This window comes from Miniopterus natalensis, chromosome 5, assembly GCF_054644295.1.
Source record: "Miniopterus natalensis isolate mMinNat1 chromosome 5, mMinNat1.hap1, whole genome shotgun sequence".
Classification (NCBI taxonomy): Eukaryota; Metazoa; Chordata; class Mammalia; order Chiroptera; family Miniopteridae; genus Miniopterus; species Miniopterus natalensis.
Window position 1 is genome coordinate 65,752,509 of NC_142085.1, and position 24,155 is coordinate 65,776,663.

The following is a 24,155-nucleotide window of genomic DNA, read 5'->3' on the forward strand; positions in this document are numbered from 1 at the left end:
GTACTGTGGCAGGTTACACTTTTTATATAATTATCTTTCTAAATTACAATTTGTTTTCTTGAAATTGTGGTAGAATGTCTCCATAGTCCTTTACCAGTTTAAGTAATGTGACACCAGTTGTGTGTATCTTGAAATTATCGAAAAAGGTTCTCTGAGATATGCTTATCTGTACCATGAAATGCTCATAGAAGATCTTACATACACTCCAATCAATGTTCTTAAAAAGAATATCTAATAATGTTTCTCCCCTCATCCCTGTATAAGTACTTCAGTTTCATCAACACTGATCCCACAGTCACTGAATACCTAAAATAATAAGACAGTCAGTTGAAGATACATAGAGCTTATGCCTGGCCGGGCATGGCTCAGCGGTTAAGCATCGACCTAGGATCCAGGAGATCAGGGTTCAACTCCCGGTCAGGGCACATGCCCGGGTTGCGGGCTCCATCAGTGACTCTCTCATCATTGATGTTTCTATCTCTCTCTCCCTCTCCTTTCCTCTCTGTGAAACCAATAAAGATATATTTAAAAAAAAAAAAAAAGATACATAGAGCTTACATTTATATAAGACAGAAAAAAATACTTTTATGTGTCAACAGAAAATAACATGTAGTATCATATGTGTGGCATAAGTACTCGAATGAAGGAGAGAAGAGTAAAAAAATGAATGTATGAATTAAAAACTGAGCTTTGAAGGATGGGTTGGTATCTCAGAACTATTGTCCTTTACTGGATGTTCCAGGATGGGCAATGGAGGCCTCCAAGGAGGTCACAGCTCCATATTCCAGCTCACAGCCAGAGAAGGTGAGCCCGAAATCTTCCTCCCTCATCCACCTCCAGATTTCAAAATGACGATTTAAATTCAGGGTCCCACTAAAAATCCACTCCTCTTTCCAAAAGGGAATACAAACATTTGATTAGAATACTATATTTATATTATTGAATGTCTTTACTATAAAAATGACATGACTGTGTTTAGGGATTTATTTTTCTTTCCTCCAGAAGCTCAAAACATACCACAGTGTAAGGATTTTGAATTAATCCTATTATAAGTAAGTGCACTACATCTACTTTCCTAACATTTCTCTTTGTCACTTTCTAATATTCTATTAAATTGGTATTTATTATGGTTGTACAAGGATAAACTGGGGAAAGCACAGCAAATAAAGAAATTTTACAGTAACTATATTATCTGGAAAGATACTTTGAAACTGTGTAATAAATCTTAATTACATCGAAAAAATGTAGAGTACATATTACATTTGCCTCACTAAAGCCTAATCATTTGTTTAGTCGCATTCTATTGAATGGTTTAAATACTCTATTTCTCATCTCATAATTGTAGGAAATGAATTCCAACTTTTAACTTGCTCTTGAGAATGTGAAGTCATTTGAATGGAGAGAATGCATATCCTCTGTTTGCCTTGTCCACAGTAATATGAGACCAAAGTCAAATTAATTTTAATCAATTTGTACTGTGGTTAATACAGAGCAACACTTTCTTTTATATTCAATCAGCTGGTTCCTCCGAGATGTAAGTATACAGGTAACTTTTTTATTGTGTCACAATAGCATTAATGTCTAATTTTATTCTTATTTTAATTTCCAGGAACTTAAAGGTAAATTCCCTTTAATTATGGTTCGATAGAACAGAGGTTTGGAAACATGGCCCTCAACTTCTTTGGCATCCCTCCATTAATAGATGGGCATCTAGGTTTTCTTCCTTCCAAGCAGGGTGGGCAACTAATAGGTTATGGTTGAAGTGGAGCTGGGTGACTATTGAGGCTGGGTGATAAAAGGCAGTGCTGTTTCTGCCTGGTTTGCCGGAAACTTGACCTTGGAACCCTTAGCTGCCTCTCAAGAAGTCAGACGACTCTGAGGCAGCCCTGCTGTGAGGAAACCAAGCTGCAAAGGAGAGCAGATCACATGTCTTCAGGTTCTTCCAGCTCATGTCCCAGACATGCGAGTGAATGTATCTTTACGTAACCCCCGCCCCCAGCCATGAAGCCACCTCCAGCCTTGGAGTCTTCCAGGCTGAAGCTCCAGACAGTGTGGAGCAGAGACACACTTTCCCCGCTGTGCCATCTTCGAATTCCCAACCAACAGAATCGGTGAGCATAATAAAATCATTGTTTAAAGCCATGATGTTTGGAGTGGGTTGTTACACAACAATAGCACCTACAACACTAGGTGTATCCTTATAGTTATTTACCAATTTTTTTTTTTTTTTTTTAAAAACACAAACTAGAGGAAAATAAGGTGAAAAATATGGCTTTTCTAATCTCTGATAAATTTTTTTATTCTGAAAATTACATTTACTATATGAGATAACTTACTAAAATAATATTTATAATTAAAAGTTTTATATTTATAAAATAATTGTATTAATATCCCTTAGAATACCTCATATTAAATATGATTGAAATGTTACAAATATTCAAGTCAACGTATGCAGCTGATCACCAACAAGTAAGTACTGAGATCCCAGCATATTTATGGTAATACTTTACTTGATATTATATCAACTTTACAAAAATGACTAATTAAAATAATTTACTTTAAAAAGATATAACCCAAAAGGTATTTAATATAACTACATGATTGGTTAGGCATTGATCATAACTACAGTTCTGGTCATTGTCATGGCATAATCTGTCTTCTTGGCTTATCAGTATATCTTCAGTTTTCTCTGAAGGCCAGCATTTTGAGCAAATAGATAAACGGACTTTTATTGCTAAGGTTCTATGTATACGATCTGTCATTGGATAATATTAGAAATGGAATTGAACTTTCAAGAGCAATCGTCACAGGAAGGTGAGAGACAATGTGATATATTAGAGGCCACAGTCCATCTTAGCATATTTACTGGGTATTTTAAAAAAATTATTGCATAAAAGAAATACAACTTAAAATGCAAGATGGAAAGCTCTTTCACGAACTGATAATATCCACTCCTGGTGCTGGCATAGGGAAAATGGCAACCACATTCCTTCTAAATATAAACTGATAGAACCCCTCAGGAAAATCGCTGTAATTTATCAAAAGCATGTAATTTTGCTCATTCTTTGACTCACAAGAGCACTTCTAGAAATTTACCATAAGGAAATAATCAAAACATAGGCAAAAACATACCTACAAGTATAATATTATAAAATTTCATTAATTATATTACAGTTCTATAGGTCAGAAGTCTGATACAGGTCTCAGTGGGCTAAAATCAAGCTGCGGGCATGAATGCATTCTTCCTGAGGGCTATAGGAGAGACCGTTTCCTTACCTTTTCCAGCTTCTAGATGACTCCAAGGCCCTTGACTCAGGGCCTTCTTCCTCTACCTACAAATCCAGCAAGACGCTTCTTTCACTTCTTCCATTATCCTCTGTTCCACACCTCTAAATTGGAAAAGTTGCTCTTTTTAAAGACTTAAGTAATTAGATCGTGCCTACCTGGATAACCCGGGCTATTCTCTCCACCTTAATCACATAGTCCTAATCACATGTTCAAAGTCCCTTTTGCCATATGAGTACCATATTCACAGGTTCCTGGGATTATGGTGAAGCCATGCTTGCGGGGCTGTTATTCTGCTCCCCACAAAACCTGTATGTCTAAGAAAAGAATATAATTAAATCACTGTGAAACACTGGAATGTTACATAGTAATTAGAGCTATATTGTATGCAGAATAATGGTAATTAAGAGTCTTAAAATGTTAACTATGTGCTAGGCACTGTACTAAAAGCTTTACTTATATTGATATGTCCCTAATCCTCTCAACAACCCTAATATATGTGCATTATTACTCCCAGCACCCCCTTAATAGATAAGGACACTAAGGCACAGATAGCTAAGTGATTTGCCCAAGCTCACATGGCTGCTAAATAGCAGAGCTTGGAAGATGAAGCCAGACTGGCTGCAGGGTCCGTGAGCTTAATAAGTTAACCAGTTGGACATATGTTATTGATCTATTGTTAAGTGAAAAAAAAGCAGACTAAAATATATTCTGTATATTTCCATTTTTGTAAAAAAATGGTTTGTGCAAAAATGAGATTATTTCTGGGTGGAAAGAGTATGGGTGATTCTTTTCTTTTAAAAATAAACTTTGAAAATGCTTTTATTTTTCAAACAAAAAATTCCGTTTGTATAAAACATTCAATGAATTAAATTTGTTGATTTTGTAACTGTAAAGATAATTGCGTCCTTGATGTTTTTAAACTATAATGAATTAAGTAAAACTCAGAGTGAAATGATCAGTGTTGTTACAAAGCCAGGCTGGAGCTTTTGCTCTTGATGAAATGACTGAGAGTTCAGCAGACAGGAATTCACTTTGTGGCTGTGTATCTATTGCATTCCATGAGTTTTCTGGGAGATACAGAAGATAATAGGTGTGAAACAACCTTGAAAAGTATTTTAAAGTGGGAGGTAAGGTCAGCCAGATGGGGATGTGTATTATGTAACACAGTCTCTCCACAGAAACCAGATAATTAACAATAGTTAGGTCAACAGACTAGTCAACTAACATCTTATATAACTGAATAGTGTATGCCTTCTAATTGAAAGTGCAATTGACACGCCAATTTGAGATCTCTCTCTGCTTCATACACTTCTGTGGGATAGCTGATATTCTCTTTGTCTTTTCCACTAAGCCTCCCAGGTTAACAGGAAATGAAGCGAGAAGGGCACAGCCACCTTAAGGAATGGCACTGAATTCCTAACTAGGGCACCTTTATATAAATCAGGGATTGCTCACTCTTCTGAGACTACTGTGCCAGTGACGCCAGATCAGAATAGAAGCCATTGTAGACTGCCTTATGTTGGTTCCTCAAGGGGTAGCTCAGACACAAATATTTGAATGAAGTGGTTTATTTTGGAGGTGATGTCAGGAAGCACTGGTAGAAAAGAGGGAAATAAAGCAGGAAAGGCAGAAAACCACTTAAGAGTGCATGGCCCTGGCCAGTGTGGCTCAGTTGGCAGGGGAAGTGGGTTTGAATTCCTGGTCAGGGCACATGCCCAGGTTATGGGGCTCCGTCCCTGGTTGGGGTGTCTTTGGGAGGCATCAATCACGTTTTTCTCCCTCTTCCCCTCTCCCTTCCTGTTTCTAAAAAAAAGCAAGTTAAAAAAATTAAAAAAAGAAGAGTGCATGAATGTGCAGGTTACTACTATGGGCAACTGTGGGGACTACGGGTTCAACCCTGGTAGGGAAGTTAATGGTGTAGACTAGACTATGTCTCAGGGGTTCCCATCTCTGGCTTGAGAAGCTGGGGTGTTTATCCATCAACTTCCATCCATTATTGGGTGAGAGCTGTTCTCAGGGCTGTAACTTGACTCTTGAATCAAGCACCTCCTGTGGCTAGAAAAAGCCCATAGTCAGTCCCAAGTGACTGCAGAAAGAAGATGCACACGTACTACACGGCAAGTATCCAGGCACTAGGGGCAGGTCGCTGAGAGTCAGCTACAGATAGCACCATGCTTCCCTTTAACCTATGTAGCCTAGAGACCTCTCAGGCTCTTGCTGGGTGCAGGGAAACTACTGCAGGATTATTGATGGATCCACATAAATGCATTATTGCAATTATGAATTTAAAAAAGTAATAATAGAATGCTTTTCACAATACGGCAGCAGCTTCTTCAATATTCAGCATCAACTTACAGCTTTCTTTTGGTTTGGCAATACAAAATACCTGCATCCCCAACAGCTACTGGACAGCTAACTGGTGTCGACAGAATAATTATAACTAATGGAAACATTTGCTACTAGATACCTCTGCCTTCAGTTTTACCAAGGGCTGCGGAGCAGCTATTACCTGCCAGGCCCACAGTGGGTAAGAGCATACACTGGGCTTTCGTAATTTCATTAACATTGAAACAGATTTTTTCAGAGTAAAGTCCATTTTCAAATGGGGCGATTAAAAGTCGGCATTTTCCTTATAGTAATAAAATTTCTGCATTGCATACATATAACAAATCAAATTCCTTTTCGATTCTCCATGGTTGACAAAACATTTCTGAAAATTCATTACTGGGCTTCTGGAGGCTGGGCTCCCTAAGCCCTGTTCAGTTTCTTGAAGTTTCGTTATTTTGATGCGCCACAATATTTATTCAAAGAAAGCGATCACCTGGGATCCTTACTTGCGGTTCCCAGCGGACCGTTGTCCTACACAAGCGCGTTTTCTCAGTCGGTCCAGGTCCCCTTTGCTACGGGGAGCTCTCGGCTTGATGTGCTTTCACCTGTCTTCATCTCCTAAGGGGGTGGGAAGATACCTGCTATTTTCCTAAACCGCTCTCCTTTCCTACCAACCTGGCACCTTGTGCCAAGGACTCAGAACCCTAGCAGATCTCAGCACCACGCCTTCGCTGCCCGGGCGACACGGGAAACGGGAGCCCTGGCTCCCCAGCGCCCGGCCGGCCCGCCTGGGACACGCAGCTCCGCTCCTCAGGCTTCGGCCCGCAGGTGGCAGCAGCGGGCTCCGCAGCGAGCCGGCGGGTCCCCGGGCCGGGCGGGCGCTCCGCGGCGGGGTGCAGGGCCGACCCTCAGAGCCCTCCCCCAGCCGGGCCGGCGCGCCGGGCCGGAGTCCTTGGGCGCTAGAACCACCCCGGTCCTTGCCTTTCTCCCGTGAGAGCCAACAACCGTTGTTAGCAGCAACTGCAACTCGCCGCGCCTCCACTCCCCCGGTCCCCGTCCCCTACCCACTCCCGCAGCACCGCTCCCCGTGCGGGCCCGCGTCGGCCCCGGGACCCCCAGCAGCGGCCCGCACCTCCCAGCGCGCCGGCGGCCGCGGCGCCCCTTCCCCCGGGCGCCCACTCTCCCCCACGCAGGCTTCCGGGATGGGCGGGATGCTTCGGCAGCACCCCCATTTCATCACCCCACCCCGCATCGCGACCCTTCCCCTCGTCCCTTCGCCCCCTGACACACACACGCGCACACGGCTCGCTCGCTCAGAGCGCTCCAGGCTCGACTGTGGGCGCGGGACCGTCACAAGCCCAGCAAGTCCGGACATGCCGCCGGGACTCTCGGCCCCTCGGACCCCAGCGCCCCCAGCCCCGCAGCCGCCGCGCCCGCGCCGCTCCTTCCCGCCTCAGCTCCCTCCGCCGCAGGCCCGCACGGGCGGGAAGAAGTTGCGGTCTCGGGAGGGGGCGACGGGGAGCGGGCTGCAGGATTTGTTGTAGGAGGATTAACACATCTGGGCGAGGGGAGGGGCAGCCGCTGCCAGGCGCGCGGCTGCGGGACGCGGCGCGGCTCCCGCATCACCGCGCGCAGCAGCCGCCGCCGCCGCCCGGGACCGCGGAGCCCGGACGCCCCCTCCCGGCCCGCGCCGCGCCCCCGCCCGATTGGCCCGCTGATCCGGGCGCCCCGAGCCGCGCGCGGCGCAGGGAGGCGGGCAGGCGCCCCCGGAGCCGGCGGGCGGAGAGCGAGCGGCCGGCGCGCGCGGGGCGCGGCGGGGGCGCAACTCGGCGGCCAGATGCCCGTGGGCGCGGCGGCGCTGCGAGGCTGCCGCTGCCGCCCCCGCGGGCCCCGGGCGCGTCTCCACGGGCGGCGCGGCGCGTGCGGCGCGCGAGTGAAGGTATGTGCGGCGGGCGCGGCTGGAGCGGCCGCCGCCGCGGCGCCAGCGGGTCCTAATGCCTGTCCCCTCCCAGGGCGCCGGCGGCGGCAGCGCGGAGCCCCCGCGCCCTCGGCAGGTTCGCCTGGCCTTCCCGGCGATCTGATTGGATAAAGTGGGGGCTCGACGGTGGCCGACGTGGGACAGCCCGGCTTGGCCGGGGTCTCGGAGCCATGGGTTATTGCAACGGCAGGTGCACGCTCATCTTCGTCTGCGGCATGCAACTGGTAAGGGACGCGGGGTCCTCCGATTCCGCAGCGCGCCCTGGACAGAGGGGCAGGGGTCCGGAGAGGGCCCGTGATCGGTGGGAGCGGGGGAAAGTAAGAGGGAGAGGTGGCAGATATGCTGCCCATTTATGAAATGATTTCGGGACGCGCACCGGGGGAACAGGAGAGGGGCGCTTTCCAGCCCCCACCTATTTTGTCCCTCTGAAGACAGTTTGGCGGGTGCGGGTTAAACTTGGCTTTAATTTATTGAAGCAAAGCAAGGCTGAGCTCTTGTTCTTTTATGCTTTGCATTCCTGTTAATCCAACAACGGGATCGCCACCTGTGATTTACTAGACAGGCGTTAACACAGAGACACGGAAGTGTTTACTTTTTCCCTATATACTATGTTCTGCAGTGTATTTGTTTCTTCGTTGGCATGTGACATATTGTCTTATAAGTACAATGCTGGACGGACCACTAGTAGGGCAGATGGTATCTTGACAGTGGTTTCATCTGGAAGCCACATTGAGTTTTAAAAGTATGTAGATTGAAGAGAAATACTTGAATGAACTTAGCAACACCATTGTCATTGACTGAACCGGTCGCCTTCAAATCACAATTATTACAAACGATTCTAAGGAAAAAATATTCTGTCTTCCATTATGTATGCGACTGCTCCTGAAATAGACACTGTTGTCTGGTCCTGTAGGGTGGAGACTTACATGTGCTACTTTTTGAGGAATGTTGTTCAGTTGTAAAGAGGCAGGGAACCGATAATGGAAAAGTGTCATGTCCCTGAATTTAAATTCCCTAAGGGCAATAGAAAGAGGGGCTGAAAATACTTTAAAGGTGAAAAATGTACCACTGTAAGTGGGTAATTTGAGGTAGGAGGTACTTGCTCTCTCCTGTTATAAAATAGCTCTCCCTGGAAAGTATATATTAATCTGAATAGCCACTTAATGCTTCCAGCAGCTGTTTCGTAAAAGGCTGAAAGGACTACAAGGCTGAAGGAAATTTCTGAGAGCCCAGTCAGCCAAGTGTTCAAAAGAGCAAGGACTTGCTATTGAAACGGATAGAATTCCTTAAGTGTTCTCCTTTGTTTATCAGTTGTCATGAGTGGTGGTTGCTGTTATTGTTTTGTTTAGTATTTAGCTGAAGTAGTTCTTTTTCTTGTATATTATCTCAAGATGTTTTTCTTTTCAAGGGAAGTTATCTGATGTTGTATATTTTGATCTTGGAATTACTTGGTTTAAGAAAAAGAAGATAGACATATAAATATACTTTTAAAAATATAATATTTTCTCGATGATGTGTAAACCACTTTATTTTTTCCTACCACACATTAATTTAAATTTGGCAATAAAGGATTTTTACTCTTAATGAGGAAGCTGATCAGAACAAGAAGCTAGCTTACTTTGTTAAAGTACATTAGGCTAAGTATGCCAAATAGCATAAACATTTTCAAAACATTTTTATATTCATATATGAATCGGGAAATAATACATTTGCTTATTCATTGTGTAAAAGCATAAAACTGTGAGAGTGAGTGGGTGGGTAAGATCATTCATGTGCTCTAATTTTTAATTTAAAAATATGATTTAACTTTAATCATTTAACATAGTAGGGCTTTGTTATGGCAAATGTGGCCATTAGATCTGTATGGTGTTTCGTGTGACTACAAACTCCTCAAGAACTTAAACAATTTTAGAAAAAGATAAATATACAAATAGAGAAGCTAAATACACAAAGTAACAGGATAGGGCTAAAGGTTTCTGTGTGTGTGGTGTGTGTGTTCATGTGCATGCTTACATGCAATGGTATGTTGGAAAGGGGCTACATCACTTATGAAACAGAAATCTGAATCAAAGCTAAGTTCTCTAACAAAATAGAATTTGCTGCGTTATAGGAGTACTCAATGCAAGCAAGTTTATACATTTGAATCCCAAGGAATATTTTATGCTCAGTAAGGATCCTGAGAAGTATTTTCCTATTCAGACATATGTGCTACCAGGATAACATAATTAGCAGCCATGTTCATGCAGATGCAGAACAAAAACAAAGGGTGAAGAATATCCCATTGGTTTGATAGGGTGAAATGATCACCCTGAAAGGACCTCGGAGACTTCTGGTAATTGCTTCTTAGAAATACAGTATCTCATTTTAAGTAAAATAATTATTTTCTAAGTTAACAGTTGCAAAGCACTGAACAACAAAAAAATAGTGGGTATATGTATTTTCCTTTGCTCTTGATAGATCTTTAAAAAGTTTTTGTATCTTTGAGCTATTATGAGTAAAGATTGTTTTATAAGCAGCCAGGTTTCCAGAATAAGTTATGACTCCTGTACCCCTGATTGACACAAAAGTTCACTTAGTTTTGTTTACTTCTGAAGTGTGTAGTGTGGGTTCTTACAACATTTGGGTGTAGTCTTTTTGTAGCTGTACAGAACATTTTTAGTTTATTAAAATTGAAGACCATGATAGCCTAAGACAGAAACTTTATTCAGTTTCTTTCTTAAGTAACTTTATTAAGTTTCTGAAAACATTTACCTCCAATTCCGTGAGTAGAGTATATTTTCATTAGACTTAAAGGAATATTCATGTCTACCTAAGCTTGCAACTAATCTTAGGAGGAGGTGAGGTAGCTTTTGGTGTTGTGGAAATGGGAACCTCATTCGTTACTTTATGAACGATTGAAGGACAGAGACTATCCCTCCAGAGAAAGTTACCTGTCAAGATTCTAAATAGTTGCTTTTAATTATGTTAAACATGCTTTTAATTTAATGTTTGGCAGACTACAAGTGTAGATAAACATACATTCTTTTAAAAATCATGAAATCAGGTTATAAGACAAGAAATTAAAATTTCATACACTAGAGATTTAATACAAAACTTCCATGTCATGTCTCTGTCTACCATAAATTAAGATATTTGAGCTATATGGTTATTCTAACTTCAGCATTTAGGGTGATTCCTACCAAAAGGGATGTGATATCTGGAAACTGATTTGCTGCATGTGCAGAAACCAGAGTTTATGCTCGTAATCTCAAGAAGGTAATTTTCTTTTTATCATTGCTGTTCTTAATGCTCAGAAACTGAAGATTCCAGTTAGTAATAAACATCACCATGGCATTTGAAGTGGTAGGTGTAGTGGGTATAGGATAAGAACAATTTAAATTCTTGTTTACAATTTGCAGCAGTTTGAAAAAGTTTCAGCTTTTTAAAAATGTTTGATTGAATGGAAGAGTCCTTTATATAAATATTGAAAAATTTTACCAGATATTTCTCAGTGAAAAAAATCACTTAGTTATAATATGGAAGAATATAACTTATTTTAGATGACAAAGACAGCTTTGTTTTCAAGTAAGGAAATTCAAAATTGCCCATATTTTTGTGCTCTAGACTCCTATGTGGCACAAAGCATGAGTCCTAAACTATTGAAAGAAAGTAGATTCACAGTCAACAGATTAACACTTGAAAATGTCATCCTTGCCATATGCTCCATGAAATATTGTTAACTTAGAGCAGGTGCAACCAACAGTTGGGTTAGTACACATGTGTGTGCAGCTGTGTAAGGAAGTACATTTGAAGCTTAAGAATGGTTGGTTGCTTTCTACTGCACAGTTACTAAGCATTTTCAGAGACACACATTTCTTAGAGAAGGCCATGAGTTCATAGGTGAGCTAAACAAAAAACACATTTATTACAATAATGGAATATTTTGTGGTGTCAGTTGTGATTTTGTGCAGTGTTCAGACTTACATGCTTTTTGATTATGTCTTAGAAAATAAGGCATTACATGCAGTATCTTGAAAAGTGCAGATAGAATGTTTTACTTTTCCTAGGATACTTTTCCCAAGTTTGAAAGTTCTCCAAAAGTGCAGAATTTTGCCTGTCAGAAACACTCCTGCTCAGAGAATGAAACATTTTAGATTCACATATCATTGATAATCAAATCTTGAGGTCATTAATCAATCTGATTCCTGGAGAAGACTAAAACTTTCCATGTAATATTTCAGAAACTTAAGGTGTAAAAATATGCTATGAGTTTGCTGAAATTACTTTCTTCTTTTTAGATGTTGCCTACATTTGCATCCCAACATTTTGACACACACACACACATTTAAATTTATTATTTTATTGTAACTCAGTACTACTCTCCTCTAATGTTTACCAAGAAAGATGTGGAAACTTCTTCCAGGGTCCAGTTCTCTTGGTTCACAACCAAGTAGTAGCTTTTTTTCCTCATACACCTGAAGTTTCAAATAGCCAATCTGTGCAGAGCTGTTTCTCTTTCTCAAATAAAAGAAAGCCTTGGATGGGCAGCATTTCCTGTGCAGAATGCCAGTCATCTCTGGCAGGGGCCCATATGTGGGCAATGGCCCAGAAATGCAAACGGGCATCGCCACCTCCTTTCCCTCTGGTGCTGCTTTCCTTTGGGGTCAGATTCTCTTCTTGCCCAGTCAAGAATTTCAGAATGGCAGCCAGGGACTCTTTAAAATAGGATGTCTTTATTTCTTGGTCTGTTTCTTTTTGTGTGTGTGTGTGTGCTTGACAAAAATAAAATCTGAGACACATTATGAAATTTCTATATTTATACTAGATATAAAAATATTAAAATTATGCCAGCCATTGCATTAAATATTTGTATGTATTACTAATGGCTAAAATTTCATTGACTATACTTCAGTTATTTAGTAGAATTTCAAGCAGCTCAGTGTAATTTTTCCAAAAGTTGTTTTGGAACTAATATTGCTAGTAATGGAAATGACCCTATCTCCGTGCTTTATAACATGCAAACAGCAGAAATCAAGCACACATGCAGGAGAAATATTTCTAGTCTTTTTCATCTAGAAATATTATCTGGTTTTTTTCATCTAGATAATGAACTCTTCCAATCTTGGTGCCCTTTCTCTCCCATAGAAATTTGATTACTGTTTATTTTCAATATAATAAAATACACAGGTCTTTAAGATACGATGTTTATTTAGGATTCTCCCCCCCCCCATAACACCAACAGAAAAAAGTACTGTATTTACATCCACTTCATTTCAATAGGTTGGAAATATCAGTGTATGAAACATTTGTTCTTACCAACCCCAAGAAATTGAAGGACATGTAAAAATTGTGAAGACAGTTACATTGTTTCCTTTGCCCAGGTAGGGTGGAAAAAGAAATTTACAAACTGGGTTCTCTTCTTTTAATATTTCAGGAGTGTTTAGACTTGAAAGCTCTTGCCATGTAAAGGCATTCCTTGCTCCATCTTCTTGAAAGCAGTGTTTTCCTTTTGCTAAAACCCTAAAAAGGGCTCTGGGTGTAACTGATAGAAATAGTTGTAACTTTTAATCTAATACGAACTATAGACTTTTTTTTCCAACCTGGAGTAGGACTAGAGAGACTTTTAATGCTAATAAATTGCACCTTTTAAATTACTTATGGATCACATGCTAAATTTGATCCCTCTAAAAACACTTTGAAAAGTTACAAATCAACTCACTTTTATATGCACTTTGAAAAAAAATAGTTTTTTTAATTTTTAATTTTGTGTTTTTAAAATTTGTTATGCTTTAAAAGTCTAGGTCTATAAAGTGCTTTGTAAAGAATGAAAAGTGTTGGGATTTATTGGAAGCTTGTTCTGGGCTAATGCTAAACGTGTCGTTTTCATTGATTTCTTTGTAATAATCCAATGAGATAGGTAATAGGTATTAATATCCCCATTCATTCTACAGAGGAGGAAACGGAGGCTTTGGAAGTTTAAGGAACTTTCTTAAGTCACCCTCATCGTAGGTGGGAGAGCTTGCATTTAAAGCCAGGTCTGTCCAACTTGAAGACAGACTGAGTTTGCACTCCTGAGTCCTACTGCATCCTTTCCATGTAACATAAAATGACATCAGGTAGCTTCCATTTGTTTTACTAATAAAGGCAACACAGACCTACTCATTACTGGTCTCAGAGGTGGGGTGGGGAGTGGGGGTTGGACTAGAGAATAAAAGGAGAGGCTTCCCCTGGCAGAATCAGTGTCCCTTGCTGAGTAAATGTGCTCTAACACTGTGAAACACTGTAGTTGTTCCCTACAGAAATAATCGCTGTTTCTGTCATTGTTTAAGTATAGCGGAAAGGGGTATAGCTTCCATGAATTTCTGGTCAACTATTGAGAAATAACAACTCAGCAATGACTGGACACTTCCATAGGTATGCTTAAAAAGATTCTATGGGAAGAAGAAATGTATTCAGATCTCTCAAATGCCTGTTCTTTTTGAAACCAATCCCTGGTGAATGGCTAATGCGAAGGAATGATAGTTGCTTGTTTTGTTCTGTTTTTAACATGTCCCAATTCCTAAATCCATCCAGACCACTATCGGTGAGATTATTAGTTAAAATCATTATTGTTGGAAATGACTTTGAGTAATAGGTCATTTAAAACATGCATTGAATATCCTAGGGCATGTCTGGAGCTTGAGTGTGCGCCGGAAACACTGGCAGGCCTTTTCCACACAGATCAATGGGCCACACCAGAGTTCTGGTTCAGGGGGTCTAGGTAGGGCCTAGACGTAGAACTTGCACTTCAAATGAGTTCCCAGGGGACACTGACGATGCTGGTCAGGGACCAAACTTTGAGAACTCCTAGCCTAGTACACAGGTCTTTATTTAATGGTGTATGAATGCAGGACCTATTTATGAAATCTTTCAACTCAACTAGATAATTAGCTCATTTCTTCATTTGGCCTCTTGCTGATGTGAAAGAAAACTTCTTCAGGACCTGATATGCCTATTTCTGACGTCTAGCTTAGTTCCTGTTCAGAAGTTTAAATAAGGGAGCTGGAAGGTCTTTTCACAGCAATTATGCCTTTGCAATAAATAGTGATGTAGGAAAACCTGAAAGCCATTCAGTGCCTCTAGTATACACCCTGTATGGCTGGTGATGCTGGAGCAGAATTGGTTTCTTCGGCTGCCTCTCTTTGCTGCCGTAGCCCCTCAGTCTAAATTTCTGGAACTGCTTCTCGCTTTGCCTGGGGCAGAGAGAGGGAGAGGAGGGAATATGCTGAAAAGTCACTGGACTAAGTGAGCAGGCAGATTTTTCTCTGCCCAGTCTAATGCTTTCACACTGGACAAGTAAATAACTGTGACTTTGCTCAGACCATTTATATTCCCACGTGTCATTTCCTTATTTGAAAAATAGGGCAGGTAATTCCTGACCTATGTACCCTATGGAACACTTAGGAGCATCTGGGGAGAAAACGTGCTAAAAGTTTACATGAAACAGCTTCACGGATTTAAGGCTTTACTGTTGTGTTACTTCCAATACCTGGAAAATCTTTGTAATCGTTAATTCTTTAATATTTCAGAATGTTCATCTAGTGAGAGAAAGTAGGAGTAGTTATAGGAATGTTTATACTGTATATCATTTGACCAGTGGCCCTAGTTGCAATGACTAGTTTCCTGTAGAAACATTTTTTTTACTGCCATCATTTTTGGGGGGGCTACATAAATGAGGATTTTAACACGAGGTGCAAATGGTTTAAACAGATACCATGATATGCTTATGTATCTGATATACCTACTCCAAGTGTTCATTAAAAATTAAACTTAGATTTCACAAACCAGTCAGCATGCTTTTTCTTTGAGCCTGCAATTCTAAAACTGTGCTCTGTGGGAGCTAGTTCTGCAAAATGTTCTACTAAACATGAACTCTGAGGTTAAATAAGTTTTGCAACGCTGCAGGTTTTATTCCCTCTCCACCTTACCCTTAAGAATCACAATACATATTAGCAGCTCCAGGAAGTCCAAACTAAAGAAACCCTTGCTTAATTCCATTTACCTCTGCAAATACTTACAAAGTGCTTACAGTGAACCAAGGAACCTCTTTTTCTTTCTGATACCCCTATTAATCTTCCATGGAACTAGTATTTTCAGAAACACTTTTCAGTGAAATTTTCCTCTAGGCTAATGATACAGTCTAAAAGTTAATAATGTTATTATCTAAACACTATTTAAAGGCTAAGAATTAAGTATGGAAACTTATAACTCATTAAATAGGTATCTAACAAGTAGCAAATACATAAAGATGTTTAAGAATATTATTATCCCGTAGTTAAAATAAATGAGAGGAACCTTGTTTTCAGATACTCGGCCATTATTTTTTATGTGTACTTGAGTTTTCTTGAAATGTTTCAGCAACTAAAATCACAACCCTTAACATTGCAATTAAGTCTAGTCCGTTGGCTGACATTACGAAGAAGACGACATGTTGCAATACGTTTCCAAGGATGTTTGGAACTTCAGAACACCTGGCAGAGGGCATCTGAAGAAGCACTTTCTTTTCGAAGTGGTGGGTGAGGAGCAGTGTCTGTATCCTACATCTCAAACCAAGTTCACTCTAGCACCACATCCTAAATCTTTGCCTGGTGGTGAGGAGTGAGTCCTCATACCGACTTTTGTTTTCTAATCAATGCATACACTCTGAGACAGTAGCACATTTCAAAACCCTAACAATGTTTCATTCTTTGAAAACAAATGGGCCTTAGTTTGGAATGGAGGGATCAAATCTCTCCTGGTAACAGAAGTCTTTGTATGCATCTGTGTATGCTAATTACACAGCAGAAGAAGGAGGGGTTTCAGGTCCTTTAACTGACAGCTGTGTGTCAAATGATAGTCAATGTTCCGTCTGAAATGTTCAGTGGTGGGGAACTCACGAAGCCTTATCTGCATGGGCCTCCAGCCATGGGAGAGATACAAGGCAGGTCCCTCCCAGCATTACTTTTGGTCTCTGATGGCACTGGGGCACAGATCAGAATGGGGAGGAATTCTACAGGCCCCAGTGAGAGGCGACCTGCCAGCCCGGTGGGGTGCTGCCCTCCGTGGTCTTTGCCCCCGGAGAAGGGTCTGCTGAGTTGCCTTGGCCTTGAGCACCTCCTTCTGTACGGCACCTGCAGTGGCGGGAAGGCAGCTTGCTCCTGGGCGTCATAATTCGTTGCTGTGGACACAGGGGCTCTGGCTTCATTCTCTCTATGTGCTAAGGATCACGTACCTTGAGTGTATGGTGTACCCAGGGGCCACTGCGGATGGAAAGGAAGCTGAGTCCTCGGGAGCCCGCGCGGGCTGCTGCTAGGCCCGCATGGCCGTGTGTTCCCTGGCAGGAGCCCCCAGGGAGGAGCAGGCCGCTGGCTTACTGATGGGCCAGAGAGCTTTTCTTTGTTCCCCTGGTGTGACCAGGATCTTTTTCAAAATAACCAGGCAGCTTCCCAAGCTTTCCGGGCTTTTGATGGATCCGCCCTCCGACCACTGGTCCCTTGCCCAGGTGAGGCTGCCAGGCCTCTGTGGTTGAGCGCCACCCGCTGTGCCATTTTGACTTCTGCGACTGTGCTTGCCTCCTCCTGCCCCCCTCACAATTGGTACCAACAATTTGGTGCGATTACCTGTCCCCTGGGAGGGATTAAGGCTCCCTGGTGGGAGTCCTCCGGAGCATGTGTGAAGCTCTGGCTTCCTGGTGAGGCCGACAGGCTCAGTGTCCCCCCAGTTCCCCAGCCCAGCAGGCTCCGCGGTGCCCCATTCTCTTTGCCTCCTCCCTTTAAAATCCAGCTACCCGAGGTAACGCCACCCCCTTGATCATTCTGAGGTGCAGAGACAAGATTGGGTCAACGAATGTGTTTAACTGCAGGTATTGGGAGCAGTGAGCGCGCTAAATATTTGAAAGCTTTGGAAGCTGTTGTGAATTTGATATTACGCAGGTGGTACAGAGAGTCCTAAGTCTCTTTTTTCCTTTTTTAATATAGCTTGCTCACAAATTTGATGATAGTGAACCTGCAACTTATGATTTTCTAAAATATTGGTGCTATGTGTTGGATTGTGTGTTTTTTACTCTTAGCAACAGGAGTTAATTTTTTAAAAGAAGTTTTATTTGTGGCCATTATTCATAAAATACGGTTTCATTTTATTTAATCGAAGGATAGTAGTTAAACTCTGGCTCTTCCGTAGCATTTATGAACCCAAGTTTTGCTTTTCTTTTGGCCCGGTGTTAAAGTTTCCCTTTTCCTTTATGGGACAGGGGTTCTGGTGGGGAACTGGTGAACGTCTAACAGTTTTGAAGCAAGTAATTCTACTCTCCTTAAAATGATGGATCTTTTTTTAAAGGACACTCTAGTGAAGTCTGTGAAGTTGACTGTGAATTCGTGTATAGTTTTCTTAAGAACATATTTCTGGTTTCATATAAAACATTCCTGGGAAGTTCCATAGGCTCTTGGATGGGGCAGTGCTTTCTCAGTTTACCATTTTATAGTGTCTCAGATTAGATTTGTTTTTATTCAGTTAAGGTGCCCTAAACATCAGGGAAATGGCATATGCTCAGTTTACATTTAGTAACTGTAAATCTTGTGACAGCAGTGTTACATGCCTCTCTTACTTGAATCCTTAAGGGAAACCTGCTGGTTTTCACTTTGTTTCACAAGAATGAAGTAGTGATGATACCCCGTGACTGCACCTATTTTGTAGCTCTGGATTTGTTAGGTATCAAAATGGCCTAAAATGTTAGCTGGTCCCTAAAATTGAGAGAAATAAACCCCAATGGGTCCTTTTTGAGGTTTATATAGTATTTTGATGTAGACTTTACACATAACATAGTTCTGCTGCATTTTTGCTACTGATAGGCCTGTCTTTTAATTTAATCTTTCATGATGGCATGAATAAAAATGTTACATATTGAACTTTGATAGTAATACATGGATGAGAAATGTTAGCAAATTTGTTGACAGAAGCAGTGATCTCAATTTAGAGGAGAAATGTCAGCTTCTTAAGTGAAAAGTAATTCTGTGAGATTAAAATGTCTTCTTTACAAAACACATCTCTCTGAAAGTCTTTCTGATGGAGTTTGGATGCAGCAGAGGATGGCTCATTACCAGCCCCATGCTGAGAGCCAGCGTGCCCAGGGCCCTGCCTTGAGGTGCTGGGAGATGGAGAAGACCCAGGACAGCTCTAGGAATGAACCAGGAGTTGATTCCTACCCTACAGCACTGTTATGATTGTTTTATAATGAACGAATGAATTAATGAACAGTGGGAAGAAATTAAGTAATTACTAAATTAGCTTCATCAAGTGGGATTTATGAAATGTCCACCCATGAATAGCATAATGACATGTGCTGAATAAATTAAGTGTATGTTTCTACCCTTTTGTCAATTAGGATATGATATAACTGGAAGAGATGTCAAGCCGTGTTTCTGTTGTAAATTGATCTAATATCTAGTGGTTGTAACAAGTGAAGATTGGTTTAAATTGCAACCTGATCCTTATTATTTATTTTTTCACTAGCCATATTACTTACTTAATATGATAGTAGCTAAAAATGCTTTAATTTTCTCTATTCATTATGTGTGATGCGATCACATCGAAGCTAACTATAAATAAGATCAGGGTTGGTGAAAAATTAAATATTGATGTGATCTCGGCCATCATGGTCCATTTAAAAAAATGCTAATTTGTGGCCCTGGCCCGTGTGTGTGGCTCAGTTGGATGAACATCTTCGTGTGGGCTGAAAGGTTTCCAGTTCGATTCCATCAGGTCACACATTCAGGTTGCGGGTTAGATTCCCAGTCGGGGTATGTATGGGAGGCAATCAATCTGTTTCTTGCCCTCTCCCTCCCTCTCCCTCTGTTTCTCTCCCTCCCTCTCCCTTCCTTTCTCTCTAAAAAACAAAAACAATAAAAAACATTAAAAAAGTGAGTTCTTTTAAAAAATGCTAATTATGTATCTTAAACTTATATTGCTTTATTTAATATAGTTGATACATTATTTACATATTACAAAGGATCTGTTAGATCTGACTATAAATAATGAGGCGAATTCTATCTTTATATTTTGTATCTCCAGAACAGTAGTTTTTTTAACTTTTCTGTGTGTCATAGGTGCTTTTGAAAGTCTGTTAAAAGCTATAACCTTTCTCACCAGAAAAATACTCATATCTTGAGGAGAGTCACACATTTTCACCCTAATCCATGAAACTTAGGTTAAAATACCTACAATTTTTCATCCCTCCCTCCCTGCCTCCCTCCCTCCCATCTTTCTTTTCTCTTCTTTTTTTTTTGTCTATAACATCATCAAGAGATTCTGCTTATCAACAATTTTAATTCAGTTACTTTGAATTTGGGAAACATTTGAAGAGATTATATATTTAATATACATTATAATATATTGTAAAGATATATATATGTACATATGTAAGTACATACATATGTGTGTCTATATGTGTGTCATGCAAGGTATAAGAAGCAGCTTTGAATGGTGTAAACAAACTGGACCTCTTTCAAGGAGAATAGTATCCTTGCAGCATAATACAGAATGATAAGAACTGTAAGAGAAGTCAGAATAAAGCACTAAGGAGATTTGGGAGAAGCTATCAGTTATGTCCTCACAGGCTGATCACACAAGGTATTCAGAGCCAGTGTATGGTGCGTAGGATTCCTATACCTAGAGACTGGCGGAAAGAGAATCTCGGGAGTAAGAAACGATCCCAGCGCAAGGGTGAGAATGAAGGAGCATCTGTGTGGGACAGTGAAGAGCCAGACGGACTGGCCAGTGGGGGAGAATTGGGAGGTGAAGCAAGGAATGGAAGGGGTAGGAGTGCAGCTTGAGCATGGACTTCAGCACCTGTGGAGGGAGCTTACACTTTATAGGACAGAATGACCGTTTCTATAGTTGTTCATTCTCGAGATGAACGGCCCAGCTCCCCACAGCAGCGTATGAAACACCATGATGTGAAAGTGGGAGCAGAGTTTGGAGCGGCCCTGCGGGGAACGCGAAGGCCAAGTGCAATGCGTTGAAGGCCTGTCGAAGTGCCTCAAAGGCCTCAGTGAAGCCGTGTGGCCTGCATTTGTAGGGGAAACAATTACTTCTCCCTCGTTCCCCAACTTTCTAACAGCTGGATTGGAAAAGCAGAAAATAGAAGTTCCCTTGTTCTTAGATTGAACAAAACTGAGGGTTTGTGAGAGCATTGTGGTGTCTTTGGGAAGTGAAATGCCTGACCACCAGCAGGACTGGGGGGGAAAGAGGGACGTCAGTGAGGTCACTGGAATGCCACTGCAGACCTTTGAGAACAGGCACGTGGGCACAGCAGAGGGAAGCAGTAGAAAAGCTGGGAGGTAAAATGATTGTGGTGACAGACAAGTGCGGTTTAGGTGTTGGAGGGTCGCACTGCCTGGGTGGTGCAGGGGCCCTTGGTTGGCTGCAGAACTGGTGTAGGGTTCAGTGGCCGAGAAGGAGAGGCAGTGAGGTCGAGCTGTCAGAACCATCATTGTGTATTATAGTTTTATCAAAAATGATGAGAAATAAGGGGCCGAAGAGGAACACACCCAGGAGAGAATGAGAATTTGGTTTAAGCAGGTATTTGGAGCTAAAAAATAAAAAAGGGATGGTTGGGGACATTCTGGAGGCAGCTGGGGCAGGTAAGATGAACTGGGAGGAATAGAAATGTTTGTTTAATGAGTTGGTGAGTGGAGTGATTAGGGAAGAGGAAAGGTAAGTTGGGGCAAAGCACGTTCCCGCCTTCAGCAATGTTGCCATTCTGGACTGGGTAATTCTTTGCTGTGGGACGCTGTTCTATGCATTGCAGGATGTTAAGCAGCTTCCCTGGCCTCTACACTCTAGATGCCAGTAACACACTCTCAGTTTGGACAAACAAAAATGTCTCTAGACACTGTCAAATTGCACAATACCCTCCTTGTTGAGATCCATTGAGCTAACCCAAGGTGCTAGAAAGAGCTCTTACAAATAGCAGCAGGATTTTTTTTTCATAATAGATTTTGAGCTGTCTGGAGGCCAGTGGAGGTGATCATGAAGGGGAGATTAGCCTTGAGCCAGATCACTGTAAACCTGAGAGAGGAAAGCCCTGCTCTCCATAGCCCTAGGTCATAATCATGGGGAGCCTTCTGAAAAGTCAACACCAGAACACCCTCCTCTGGAAATAAAATCTTCAGGGAGGTAACCTAGCTACCTAGACATTTGGCAAACTCTCTCGGTGATTTTATTGTGTTTCCAAGCAGGTGGTGCGTGAGGAAGGAGGCTGATGAATTAGTGCTTATGAAGGCACAGGGAAAGCAGGAGGAAAGGAAAGCGAGACTGGGAGGTAGGTTGGCATACGTTGGGGAAGGGTAGTGCTGAGTGAGCGTTTGTGGGAATATCAACTGGAGAGGCAACGTTGACTCTAGATTTACTTGAAAGCTACTTTTTATGGTCAGTTATGTGTTCAATCAAGCCATTGCATTCTTGGCTGTTTGGCTCACTTTAGTTTGAGCCACGTGGCTGTTATTTGAGACTTAGTGAATGTCATCTTGCCTTTGGTGCCAGGAAAAGCTGTCAATGAATATTTGACACTTATAATTTGTTCTCTCCCAAATCCATTAGTCTGCTAAAATGTGCAGTGTGTATGTGTGTATATCTTCATGAAATGTCCTAAGAAAGATTTCACGTAAAGAATACATACTAATTATGAGACAGACATGTAATATTTACATTGAAAGTGAAATGTCAGAAATTTTGGGTCAAATTATGAGTTTTTAATCCAATAAAATATTTGGATAAGAGTTACTATTTTGACAGTAAATTAAAAAGTAAACATTTTTTAACACTGTAAAGAGTTTGGAAACCTTTCCTCACTCTTATGGAAACGCATACACGCACATACACACAAATTATAACATTGCCTTTCAGGACTTAAAATTAAAAATATTTAAGCAAGTCATATTTTTAGGTGATCTCGTAAACCCAAGAATATTCAAAAGTATTTTAATATTCGATATCTTGATTCACCAGAAGGCCAAGTTATTGCTAAAGGAGTATAGTAAAACAGCAGAGATTAATCTTTTAAATTATCCTATCTTAGACTGTATAATTTCTCTTGGTCCAACTTAATTTCTTGTGGTAACTCTGTCTTTTGGTGGACTTTAATTTGCATGCCTGGAGGGAGGGAAATAAATTACATAACTTCGTGAAGGTTCTTTTAGTTTGACTTTATGATTAAGTCTTACATTTAACAATGCCTTTTTCTAGGAGATCCAGGCTAGAAGGTGCTTTTCCATCTTCATATTTGTACAGAGATCAGTTAATATTTCACCTCATGCATTTTTCTTTAACATAGTACAGGGCAAAAGAGCAGTCACAGAGGGTAAAAGAAACAAACACGTTAATACACTTAGAAATAGATGAAGCTTTTTTAAAATTTGCATTTGTGCACAATCTTCCTAAAGATTTACATGGGTCCTATAAAAGTTTAGGGGTATGGAAGTGGTGTGTGTGTGTTTGTGTCTGTGTGTGTGTCTGTGCGTATTGAGAATAGTGGATGTAGGATGGGAGGAAGAGAGAGAATAAAATGATGCTTTTTATAGAAATTGACTTAGTCAGGTGTTCTGGTTATATGTGAGAAGAGAGATGCGGGTTTTCTTAGAATACACTGCACTTCTCAGTACACTATTTTTCTGGATGGGGTAGGTTTTCAGCAGGTCTTGTTAACTTGTAATGCTCAGGGTGAAAAACAGGAGCCCTCATAAAGCATCAATGGAGAATGAAATAGATACAGAAAATGGAAAAGACTACTGTATTCAGACGAAACCAGTGGAGGTTTTCATAGGCCAGATTGCTGTGATTCCCCCACTGGAATTTAGCCAAGACATACATTAGTGCATGCTACTTTCTGTCTAGCCTAATTAAAGGATTGTTGAGAACTAACAAACTTGGCTGACTTGCAAAAGTCAGTGCTTGCTAAAATTTGTAAGTTGTAAGTGCTTAACACTGTGATCTGATTTTTAGGCTGGAGTCATCTTATTAATTAAAGTTTTCCAATCATCTAATTAGAAAATACAGCATAAACTGAATCTGAAGGATTCACAGTATTACTACTAATTTAAAGAAAAGTAATGCAGTAGAAAGCTGGATTCTGGACATGCCTTCAGAGATGCCCCATACTACTGGGATAATGATTTAGGATACACTTCCAGTAGAGACATTAAAGGGACACCAGTGAGTTAGCTTTTAAATGTAGAAATCCATGCCAGCCCCCAAAGTAACTCTTGGACTAGAATATGAGTACGCAATGGAAAGCTGGAAGGCACACCCAACACTAACGATTTAAACTAGCCCTGTGCTCACTGATGTTATGCCTTATTTTTCAGCTCAAATAATATTTTGTCAAAATAGCAGAAAGAGAAGGAAAAGTCTGATATGAGTTTAGATAATTACCTGACACTTAAAAGCATCACTTCTCAGAAAAAAAAAAATGAAACTACATTGGTAAAATAATATTTGTGTTTTCTAAATGTAAGGTGTCGTTAAGTGAGATGCCATGCTTAAGTCCTTAATAGCCTGGACTTCAGTTGTC

At 41.3% G+C, this 24,155-nt stretch overlaps 1 protein-coding gene across 2 annotated transcripts in view; it reads left to right on the forward strand.

Moving 5' to 3' along the window:
* Positions 1-7,649: 7,649 nt before the first annotated feature.
* The window catches only part of NKAIN2 (sodium/potassium transporting ATPase interacting 2), a 754,712-nt gene continuing 738,206 nt past the window's right edge, over positions 7,650-24,155 (forward strand). For both annotated transcript variants that reach the window (XM_016212728.2, XM_016212719.2), the window contains exon 1: positions 7,650-7,818. In XM_016212728.2, coding sequence (XP_016068214.2) covers positions 7,765-7,818 — 54 coding nt within the window. In that variant the 5' untranslated portion in view covers positions 7,650-7,764. The remainder of the gene's footprint in view (positions 7,819-24,155) is intronic.